Below are 12,354 nucleotides of genomic sequence, written 5' to 3'. Positions count from 1 at the left end.
GAAACAACTTCTGTGCCTCCCAGTTGACTCTTCATCAAATTTTACACGGTCTATGAACTATTTCAAGATTATTCAGGTATTATAATCGGTTTAATTCTTTGTGTTCTGTTTAAAAATGAATCTGTTTTACTACTTTATTCACTTTTTTCATTTGGCTTATGCATTGAAATCTGATCACTGTACAGGTCACTCTATGTGCCTGATCTGTAGTACTACTCTTTAGTACTACTGCAAATTACATGATTTCTAATTGTAGCTTAGCTTTTTTTTAATGATTCATAAAAAAAATATTTAGATATACAGGGGTAAAGGGTACGAGCTATTTTCTTTACGGAACAGAGTGGACGAAATGACTGACAACGTGTGGGTAGGAGTAGCCAGAGTTTTTTTTTTCACACTTCAAAACTTGATGTGGGACGTCATTTTTAAAAGCGGAGCATTGACATATAAGATGCGAGCACAGAAGGCTGGAACAGGCGAACCAGGTCTAGAATCTTCGAGAGTGAGAATATTAACAACTTGTAACTTTCGGGAAACTCAAACTCCATTTTGCGCCTCCGTCTTGTTTGCTTTGCGATTTTACGTGGTTTATAACTGAAATAGTACACTGTTTATATTAAACGAAGCAAAATTATGGCTGGTGTTCGCTCGTCAAAGTACCGGGTTGAAACTTTTGCTTTCAGTTAACGCCATGCTAACGTCATTAGCAGCGTTTTTTCGTAGAATGTCAACAATTGCCAGCAATGCGTGTATTATTTGAACATGACGAAATTATTTTGAATTTTGAAGCATTTCATTGTATCCCACTATTGTAATGAACGAGACAGCCTGCCAATGTACGTGTTGAGGTGTTGTCGTTGTAGGTGCTGACTGCATAGCAGTCAGATTAGCTTTCTGCTAGTACCCCGCGAAATAGAGGCATTGTCGTGATGCATTATGTGTATGTTGATAATATGAAAACGCAAACCACAAAATAAATAATCGAAAAAGAGTTGAAAACACTGACAGCTTTTCTTTTATGAAACCCTCGTTTCGGGATCAATGTGAGCGTACCAGGATGGCCGAGTGGTTAAGGCGTTGGACTTAAGATCCAATGGACATATGTCCGCGTGGGTTCGAACCCCACTCCTGGTAGTATGTATTTTGTTGACGATTCAAAAAAAGTTCCATTTGGCGTTTTTTAGAAGCAAACACATTTCTTACGCATATTTGAACGACAACGTTTGTCCTCAGTCTGTGAATAACCTTGAACGCGGGGCACAGCAGGAGAAAGGGAAAAAGGCACATCTTTTTTTAAATGGATTATAAGTCTTTATTTTTGTCTTAACCAAATACTCGTATGAAAAATTAAAAGTAATTGTTTAATTTTACTAGGTAAATCAAAGGAAAACGGAAATCATACTTTTTAAAATGATTTTTACTATTATATTACAACATTTGTGAGTTTGACGGAATGCAACATAATAGCAAAATTTATTATTTTCAATTATACATCCAATGTAATATGCATGGATGTCCCTTCACCTCGTTTTTGTGCATTTTGTGTTTTCAAAGTATTAACCTACGTATTCTTTTTAATCCATATGTTTTAGGTGGTGCGCCATTTAGACAGAAGAGGGCGCTCTAAGACCCTGTTGTGGTTTGAGGGCTGGACCTGCTGGAGTCCTACACTCATATACATGCCCCTGTAATTAGACTGGCAATGGCGGGGTAAATTTGGGAAATAGTGACGGATGAACAACAGGAAGGTTTTACTTACAAATAGCTGCTGCACAACACTCACCTTAGCTCAAGAGTCATTTATACAAAGAGGGGTTTATTGACTAATATCACACAGTGACCACAAACATCACATCTAAATATTAATAGATTATCTGGAAATATGTCTTCAAACTCGTCAGTGAGTATTCACACTTGTGTGTCTTTGCATTCCTTGCTGAGAAAATATCTTGTCACTTGACAGGTTTTGGGGGTTCACAAGTGTGCTTATTTGTGAATCTGAGCTTCTGCTTTGAGCTGAGTGATGGATCAACCACAAAAGAGCCATGACAACTAAGAAGAGGAAGAGGGAGGGAGAATAATCAACATCTCTGCTCATAAATTTCTTCCACATTTTATTATTTGCTCCACAGGTATTCCAATGAATGATGTGTTCTCCTAAACCTAACACAGGACTAGTAATGAGGTTCTATGTCTTTAAAACATTATTTTTTGCAATTCTATAAATGTATAGGAAAATGTTCTTATTTCCTAGTTTATTGTCTGCTGTCCAGATGTTTTGCTTAACACCTAAATTTAAATTGAATCTAATTTTGAGTAAAGCTGGTGAATTACATTTTAATAGTATTTGTATTGAAATGCTTTAGAATGCATTAAAAACATTATTTTAAAATGATCAAAAATTACAATAAGTTATTTGGTTAAAAAATGTGTTAAACCTTTTATGTGTAATTTTCCACCTATTATCCACTTTATGGTTGGATAACACATGGATATCCAGCATTTCCAGGAGTTATGAGCTGTTGGCCCAAACAAAGAAATAAGCAATCAGTGGTAGAATGCTGTTAGTCTTCCCAGGAGTCACAATTTTGAAGGACTTTTTTTTTTTTTTTGCACCCTATTTCTACTTTTTTAGGTTTCTCTGTCAAGGGAAACTTTATATACTCAGCTTTAAAAGTCACCATCCACATAAAAAAAATACAGTAATTTAGAAGAAATTGTTTTCAGTTGATTTATTTTTTGAGAATGTGTATATATATATATATATATATATATATATATATATATATATATATTGAGCATATATATTTAAAAAAAATATATATATAAATATTATGTGTGTGTGTGTGTGTGTGTGTGTGTGTGTGTGTGTGTGTGTGTGTGTGTGAAGTTACCACAATTTTGGCATGTTGTCAGTTTAATTGCTTGTGAATGATTTACACATTTAATTATTTTGCAAATAACCAAAGTATGTATTTATTCATTTGGTTTTGTTTTAAAATTTTCTAAAAAAAATGTTATTGTATACAATCATTTATGTAGTTATGCATTTGTTGAATGAACCAGTTCTGTATTCACATGACTTTTCGTATAGTGTTTTTTTTTTCTAATAAAGGGGGATTTCTGGTGGGAGTTGCCGGTTTTGGTGGTGTTACGTCACGTGACGGTCACCGCGCCATGTTTCCATCTCCCAGTCAGGAAAACTTTTACAGGCAAGGGAACAGCCAGAGGCGGTTGTTAAAAAAGGCACGTTACATAAATACTTCCGGTTAAGTTCTTCAAAAATAAAGGTTTATTTCTATTTTCTTCTCCAAATGGGAGTTTATCTTCGATGTGATGCAAATCAGTACTAATTATCTGGTTGTCTTTCTAGAAGAATAAAACCCTGAACAAACACAGCAAATGGTCCGTTACAGTTTGTGCAAGTCAAACAACTAATTGTTTTATTCTGATAGACGGATTCTTGCATTTCCGCTTCAAGCAGGTAAGTGTGGCTAACTTTACATCAGTGAGAGCAATAGGGAGAAAGAGTCAAGAAAGCAACAGGAACAAAGTTGTAGGACCTGCACCGCCGTGTTCAGTTGTGAAATGCTGTAACCGACTTCCAGTTTTAGGGACACAGCAAGCTGTAAACTACTAAGACATCAACGGGGTTTTGCTCGGCATTAAGCAGCAAAGAGGCGTCTCCTGAATCTTTTTTTAAGGGAGCATATCGTGGAGACTGGATGCTCTTCAGGAAGGGTCTCCTTACTTTATCTGAGCTTGGACTTAAGCTTTGATAAGGAAGGTGCTCTGTGCCTCGTAGAAAATGCCTTAAACTGCTTGGACTTTTGTTCTCGGAAACAACTTTGCCACATTAGGCCTTGTTTGTACATTTTGAAGTTGTTTTTGAAGGGAACGCGTTTCCTGACCCCTGTGACAGACGGTGGAGGTGAGTTTGTTTCTTTTAAACATAGCAAGACACCTTAAAGAACACTACTTTAAAAGTTCACCGCTGGTGTTTATCTTTCGGGGGAAGCGGGGTAGGTTAGATTAGCTTCTTAAAACAAAACACTGAAGTGAATCCACCTGGGGTCTTGACGTAGGTGTTGGTGTGCACGTTGCAGTTTAATTGAATTGGCTGAGTATTCGCTGCAGTCATGCCTTGGAGATGAAACATTAACTCCAACTAGGCCACTCCGACTCGTGTTTGTGTTGGAGAATTTGTCAGAGTCCTAAAAAAAAAAAAAGACGACTTAAATAAATGTACTTGGCCCAATCGTAGCCCATTTCAACTCCAAATTCTCAGATGGACTTCTAAATCATTATATAGTAACATTTTCAAGGAGTTCAGCCTATCTGACAGATTGTATCTCTGTTTTGCTTTGGTCGCCACAACTACCCGTCTAACTCGGAGAGGAACTGAAATTTTTAACACACATGCAAAGATAGATAGTGCCGCCTTTTCCTTGCTTATACAGCTATTTTTGGGGTTTTACATCATGCTGTAAGAACTTTGACTCACCCTGCAACAGCTTGGTAAATCTGCACAGAAGCTTCCCTCAAATGTTTTGGGAGTGGATGGAAACCCTTTTAATGAACGAACCACAAAACCCAATTGGCCTTTTATAAATGAGTTATAAATGAGCGCACGAGGGATAAGAGGGATGGCTTTTATTTCATATCCTGTTTGTAAATTTAAAACGTCCACAAAGAATCACATGCTCAGTTGCATGTTAGCACATGACAACAAATTGCATAATAATATCTCAGTTTTATGTCCATAAGCTCCTTGCCAGGGTCCAAAATCAACTCAGTAGAACTGTTAGATAAGTCAAAACTGTGAATGGAGTGTATTGATGGCACATCAAAGCAAAGTGTTCACACAAAGCAGAATTTGAACCATGATAGGGATTGTTAACTAAACAAAACAAGATTCAACTTTATGCATTCCTATTTATAGGTCAAAGGAGATTTTTTTTCCCCCTTCAAGGATTTTGTTTTCATTTGCAAAGGTCCTCAAGATAATGGTCAGTTACAAATCCCTGTAAACGTTTTCACTCCCTTTGAATCGGAAAAACTGATATAATATATCCACATTCTGAGGTAGAAATGTTTTTTTTTTTTTAATAATGGATTCCCTATCCCTATATGAAATATGCTGTCAAAATCAAACATAGAAATTCATATGTGAAATGTACTAAAAGCTACAAAAAGGGCAAATATATGAAAAAAAAACATTCACTCATCTGATGTAATCAAATTGTAACCTTTTGGTGTTCATGCAAAATGCTATGTGTGGAATAAAACTAACAACTTTGTAAAACTAAACATCATGTATACGGGGAAACCTGGTGGTGACAGGATTATATACAGTGGGGAGGCTTTTTTTTAAACGTAAACAGAATAGCGGGTTAGGGTTGACTGAGTTGATGGATGAAGCCAAACACAGGGTAATCCTGGAAGAAATCTCATCTTTGGTTGTAAAACCGAGCCTGTTGCAGAAGTTCACTTCCCAACAGGACTGATCCATAACACCAGAGCTACAATGGGATGATTACCATTAAAGCATATTCATGTGTCAAAATGGCCCAGCCACGATTAAAACCTATAGGGAGGGGAGAAGGAGAGGTTAAGAATTTTAAAATCTGTAATTACAGACCTTCTCCTTTCAGTCTGACAGATTCGAGCTTTTTTGCAAAAGGAAATGTCTAAAAATTTTAGTCTTTACATGTCCATAGTTGTGATTCTACAAAGTATCAACTTAAAGGGATGAAATACAAATGAGCATCACACATTTCAGAGTGTTGGTTGAAAAAAAATATCCATGTATCCTTCCTTTTTTCATATTTGCTTAATTCTTTCTGTTGGTCTTTTACATAAAATCCACTGAAATACACTCAACAATCACAGATGTAACAGCATTAAAGAAGTTATTTTAAATAGAAGCAAAAGTTAAATACATCATTCATATCTAAATACTTTTGCCTAAGACAACTTTTTCTTCTCTCAGGGGCAGAAGAGGAGCTTTCCCACTGTTTCCAAAGTGGCTTTGGGGTGTACCACATAGTTTGATCTGTGCAAACGTTGGATTATTAATCTACAATGGCATTACAAGGAGACACTGCAGAAGGAGGAGTCAATGAAGAGTTTAATGAAATCATCAAGTGGAGATCAGGTATGTTTTCTAAAAAGTGACTTCTCTTCTAGAGCACCCAGCATGGTTAGTCAGTGAGCACATGTGCAAGTGCAAATTCTGACAGAGCTTCCAGGCCTCTTTAGGTACACATCACCTCACAGAATAAGGTGCTTGAGGGTATAGGGACCGAAAGGAAACCCTGACAGAGCCAGAAATCCTGTTGTGCGTGGTTAGCCTCAGTTCCCATGGAGCCCGGGGAAAAGGGACGGAAGCAAAGCGAGCAGCAAAGCACGTGAAGCGAACCGGAGACAGTTGACTATACGGAGTTCACTGAGAGAAAGCAGCAGGAAAAGTTGACCAATGGCAGCAGAGAACGGCGTAGAAAAGAATGCAGGGATAGGTTTAAAGAGCCACACCCAACGGTCTTTCTCTGTCAATGTTTTCATTCCATAGGTTAATCTTTTGTAGACGCCTCCCTCAAAGAAAGAGACAATGCACAAACAAGTTGTTGTTCAGGTGGGAAAAGGTGAGGTAATTTAAGATAACTTAGAGGAATTCCCAGGGGGTAAATTATGTGTCCTTCAAAGATTAAATAGCTTGTGTTTCAGATAAATAACAAAAGGGACAGTGAAAGATAAGCGACTGAGAAGTGCTCGTCTTTCTGTACAGAACTCGTCTAGCATTCACAAAAATGCGTCGGTTTAAAACATGTATACAAGACCCCGGGTATTTGCGAGGGATTTGGAGGTCTTTGTTTTAGCAAATATAGATAATACTCACATAGCGCATAAAAAATTGGATTTAAAACAAATAATTGTTCAAGGTAGATGCAGAAAGTTGACATTCTTGATGCGCTTGTTTTCCTAGTTCATTTGAGACAGTTCACATAAAGTTTAGAGATTGAACTTTGCTATTGAGCTCCATTATCATTTTTACTGTTGCCTTGTGGCAAAAGGACATAGGCTTGAATAGAGTTTTAGTTTGTATGTTCTCCATATTCATATGTAGGTTTTCTCTTGGTACTCTGGCTTCCTCCCACTGAACCAAAACATTCATGTTAAGCTGCTTGTCTGCTCTAAATTGCCTTGAAGTCTAAATTGGTGTTTTTTTTTCTGTGATGGACTAGTGACGGGTCCAGTGTACACTCAGCCTCTCACCCATTGATCCCCAGTCCAGTGGTTCTGGAAGGCTTAAACTGGATGAGACCTGGGATTAGTTCTTAAATCATAGTAGGCTGGGTGCCCATGCTGTGATTTTTGCAAGAGAGGAGTTGTCTGTCCACATTCCAGACATCATTTGTTAATCTGCATGGATTGCAAAGGAAGTGATGGCAATTGTTGTCACACTTTTTAATTCAAGTATTTGTATGTATTGTTTTATTTTATTTTTGGTAGGTAGGCTTAGTCATGGGGTTCAATACATGGCAAAATTTTAAAAGGTTAAGGTTTAAACATTGCAGAAATGATTTGTTATACTCTTCCTCTGGTTGAAAGTATGTTTTATATGTCAGAAAATGAGTGTTTTATCTGTCTGTATGGAGCACATGATGGTGCAGTATGTCCCTGCCCCATAAATCCGGGTGCTTAGAAGGTTAAAAACAGGGATGGTCATGATAGAAACTAAAGGAGCACCTCCCATTTCTGATGCAAAGCAATGAGCAACATGTCTGTCACTGCAGTCCCTGTCTAGCAGATAGCCAGACTGGCTAACCAGCTAATATCAGCTTGTTTCCTACTGTTACTTTATAAGGAACAGATTTAGAAAAAGCTGCACTATTCTAAGAGAATATCATACAAGCATATGCTTAGATGTAAGCAGTGAGGAGACTTTGAAAAGTTTAAAGAACAACCCAAATGTAGAACAGACTTGCTAGAATCAATGATTGCAATCAGATTTGGCCGGGAAACAAAAAATGTATTTACAGGCGCCACGGTTCTCACTCTTGTTTGTCAAAAAGATGATGTTCTAGTCAAACAGCTGAAAATAATTAAATATGTTTATGACGCATCTTTTAGCTTCATCTAATGTTTATTATGAAAACAAGTAAAGTTGCATTGACAAGTGGGATGTGTTTTGGACATGTCCCACTGGGAAGAGGCCCGGGTTCAGACTTGATACTTGCCTAGTGATTCTCTCCCATGACTGGCTTGGGAATGAGTCAGACTCTCCTGAATGAGCTAAAAGAGTTAGCTGCCAAACAGGGAGGTCTGGGAACCTCTGCTGAGGCTGTTGTCCCTACAACCTGATTCTGGATGAGTGACAGAAGATGGATGGATAGCTAAGTGGATAGATTGATGTGTTGATGCCAGTAAATCATTACAGACAGTTCAAACTGTCAGGGTTATATAATAGTTATGACAGGGCGATCTTGTACTCTACTGAACAACCACCAGAGTGGAGAAAACACAAATCAGCAGGTGTAAGAAAACCTGTAGTTATGTGAAAATATACTTTCTTTTATAGATGAGAGCAATTTAGCAACATTTGTATCTATGTAATGCACAACTAGTCCCTAGAACTGCATGAATTGACCGTACCATATCTTCATTAGGTCAATTTGATGTGAGCTTTTCTCCCAGAATCATTTATTCTGGCTTAAAGCAAAATTACAGCTTTGACTTGTTGCAGTGTCCTGCTAGTTGCACTTTGCTGTTTCTCTCAACCATCAAACACACTGGGGGAGAAGAAGAAAAAAGTCCATGTCCCAGCTTTCCGCACTCGCCCAGCCTTGGTGCGCTTTCAGATCCGTGCCAGGAATTCCACTGAGCCGGTACTCCCAGAAGAGTTTGTAATTTACAGCTCTAGTCTTCAGACCACAAGGCTTTTTCTTACCAAGTTTCAGGTCACCATAGCAACTAAAAAAAGTATAGTTACACACTTAGTACATACCATTGCTGTGGCACTCTAAAACAGTTTGATATCTTCAGAGTTATACGTTTATATTGAAGAAACACAACAACCTTGACCCTATTTTTTATTTTTATTTTTTTAACCTACATGTCGTTGGTATGCCTATAAGTAAAGTGCCTTGGAAAAGCAGTAATATCCATTGATGCTTAAAACATTTTGTCACTTTGCAGCTACAATTTTCAGTTTTATTTTTTATTGGAATAGAACGAGATACGTTTGAAGATGAAAACTGGAGCTTAATACATGCTAATGGTGCAAAAATATGTGATATTTTTATATCGCCTTAAAATTGAATATTTGCTTTCATTTGAAATTAATCATTAAGTGTTACTGCAAATATCCAGCGACATTTACTTGCATAAAAAGTTTAGAGAATCGGTTTGTGAAAGTTAACAAAATAAAACCAATTTTTTTTGAAGCGTGCCTCCTTAATTTCTTCTAGTGGATAAGAATACACACAAAAATTACTTTTTAAAAGACCAAGTATGACATATTGTTTTGTGTTTTGAAACTACAATGATTTACAGATCAATTTTTCTAAAAAAATCTGACTTGGTTGTTTGGTTCTTTGGGATGTTGCAAGTTTAACCTATTCATGCATAGTGGTCACTACAGTGGACAGCTATCTAAAAGCCATTTTCTTGTGCTTCTTGTGGATTTTTATGTTATAAATGCACACAGACCCCTGAAGTGGACATAATGCATCATAAAATACACTATCAACTAGTGGCCATCAGCTGCAAATGCAAGAAATTATTTTTGTTAAATCCAATATGGCCGACGGACAAAAAAGCTTGCTGATCTCTTTCCACTGTAGACAACTCTTGCAGGTAAAAAAAATATTGATAACCCCTAAAGAACAATACTACTGATGTATTTTTCAAATAACAACTTTGTATTTGGAGAAAATTACAATTGATCACCTAAAAACAAATTGAAAAAAAAAAAAGAATTTTTTACATTTTTTCCCCTACTTTTTTTAATTCCTTAAGACAATAAAAAAAAATTGGAAAAAAATCCTGACACAAAGGATCATAATTCATGCATGAAAGGGTTAATTTGTTGATGTTAAAAGATGTTCACCATTTGGAGTCACTTAATATATTAAATCACAGTTAGTATGATTTTTATTTGGAAAACAAAATAATAAAACAAATCAATGCAGAATTCTTTTCTCACCTCAGTTTTGTGATACCTTTGCATTGACAATTCTGTGAAAATGTCAATTACGTTCTCCGTTTTATCATTCAGGGCTTATTAGACCCTGAGCATGATGAAAAATGACCAGTGGACTATATATGCTCGCACACATCATGATCATAATTTTATATCCTACTTTTTTCACACCTCTTAAAGTCTGTAAAGGCTGGATCTTAAAATGTATTCTGTATCTAAACGAAGTTGAGTTGTGGGTGCTGTAAAGTCATAAATGCAGATAAGGAGCTCCTTTGTTAGAAGATGTGTAGGCTGTGTGGAGCTGAAACTTGAGCTGTAAGAAGTGAGTGGGTGATGCCCGGTTGGCAGGTGGAGGGATATCTTCACAGCTGGGACAACAGCCATTAGTTCATGAAGACCCTAGGATCTAATGAAAATGCTTTCAAAAATAAATTTCAAAGGTTGTCACCAACTATTTAAAAAAAGAGAGCATGTCAGCATGTCCGTTTGAGAAAACGTACTTGCTGCAGTTGTCATTTGTTTGATGTAAATGTTATTCTGTCTTATTATTTCTGCTCGTCCGCATAAAGCATCGGCCATAGCGAGAAACAAACATTCACTTTGTGATAGACTGAAACCTAGATTGTCTTATGCAGCACATGTTGGGCATTTTATCTGTGGGGTCTTTGTCCTTCAGTGTTTGTCACGCTTGGTGTTCCTTGTGATAAATGTAGTTGGATCCTATCTAGTTCGACCTTACTTTCAGCCAATCAGCAGCTGACCTACATGTAGCTTCATCTCTGAAATCTACAGGCCACTAGCTTCTTGGAAGGACTGCACTACAAGCGGCAGATGTTTTCAATTTCTCCTCCTTGTTGCTAACTTGGCTGATTTAATTAAATTTCATTTTAAAAACAAAGCATCAAATGGTGGTGTGCAGTGTTTTTGTACCTTTAGTTGAATTTTGCCAATGATTTGTAAGAGAATAAACTATACGTCTATAATGACTTGCAGTTACTTGTTTAAGCTTGTCTGAACCCAGAAAAGCCAACTGGCTGTGATCCCCAAATCTTACTTGAATCTAAGTAATCACAAACTTTTGAATGTTGTTTGGTTTCTGGACTTTAGACCACCCTTACTTCACTTCATGTGCAGAAATATCTCGGTTAACCTTGCCGACAGCGGTTAGCCACAAGTCAAAGCGCTAAGGATGCTTACACGCACTATTTCACAAAGTTCTGCTTGGATTATCTTGTAACCCCTTGAAGGTCTACCTGTTTATTCTGTTCTTGTACTTTCTAACTTCTCATTCCTGAGTGCAGACAAATGTAAAATGGCAACTAACATCCTTGTCTTGTGTTGTAGCTTTTCTCATCATTCTCTCTAATAGGTTGTTTTCAATTTATTATGTTATGAGGATCATATTGCATGTCCCACATGGTCTTTTGACTGGAGGATATGAAAGTGAGAGGCTTGATGACTTAAAATAAACACATCCAGAATTATTAAAAGCATTTGCTCCCTTAAAGGTTTCTTCTGATATCACTTTTTTTGTTGCACATAAATGTTTCAGAAAATCTGCATAAATATAAAAACAGTCTTCAAATTATTTTATTTATTTATTAAGGGAAGCTATCCAAACTTACCCTGTGTGACAATGGCATTACCCCACTTCCTTGTCATGAAGTGATTGAGTTTAGTTTTGCATACCCAGGACTTATCAATGTTTTGGGAAAACGGAGAATCAAAGTGAGAATCCATATCCATAAGCTTGGAAACAACGGTGAACCTTCCCAGGAGGAGTGGCCTTCCAAAATTACTACAAGAACACATTGGTGATTTATCCAGGAGGCCAGAAAGGAACCCAGAACAACATCTAAACCTCTGCAGGTTTAACCTTCCTCAGTTAACTTCAATGTTCATCATTAAACCGACCGAAACACATCTTGGTAATCTGTAGACATTTGATGATATATTTCTATTGAATGGTGAGACAAAAGTGAAAAAAGTTTTTGGATGATGTGTGTGTGTTCTGTTGCATCTCTTGTGGAATAAATGTTTTTGAGAACAGGACATCACGCTGACATTCAAATATGGTGGTGGTACTGGTCCCAGGCTTCCCAGTCCACTCTGGCAGAACCTTAAACAGGCTACTTGGTCTCATAATCCAC

General features: G+C 37.1%; 1 protein-coding gene and 1 non-coding gene across 2 annotated transcripts in view; both read left to right on the top strand.

The window, feature by feature from the left end:
• Positions 1-1,051: 1,051 nt before the first annotated feature.
• trnal-uaa (transfer RNA leucine (anticodon UAA)) lies at positions 1,052-1,134 on the top strand. Its single transcript has one exon. It is a non-coding gene; the product is annotated as a tRNA-Leu (tRNA).
• A 2,388-nt stretch (positions 1,135-3,522) lies between these two features.
• Positions 3,523-12,354, top strand: part of utrn (utrophin) — a 183,611-nt gene continuing 174,779 nt past the window's right edge. Inside the window, exons 1-2 of the mRNA XM_088002105.1 lie at positions 3,523-3,931; positions 5,993-6,157. Of these exons, the coding sequence (XP_087858231.1) occupies positions 6,085-6,157 (73 nt within the window). The 5' untranslated portion in view covers positions 3,523-3,931; positions 5,993-6,084. The remainder of the gene's footprint in view (positions 3,932-5,992; positions 6,158-12,354) is intronic.

The sequence above is a fragment of the Poecilia mexicana genome, unplaced genomic scaffold, assembly GCF_051168715.1.
Source record: "Poecilia mexicana isolate PSO_F unplaced genomic scaffold, ASM5116871v1 scaffold_21, whole genome shotgun sequence".
Lineage (NCBI taxonomy): Eukaryota > Metazoa > Chordata > Actinopteri > Cyprinodontiformes > Poeciliidae > Poecilia > Poecilia mexicana.
The sequence above is the reverse complement of the archived record's forward strand: the minus strand, read 5'-3'. Positions and strand labels throughout refer to the sequence as shown.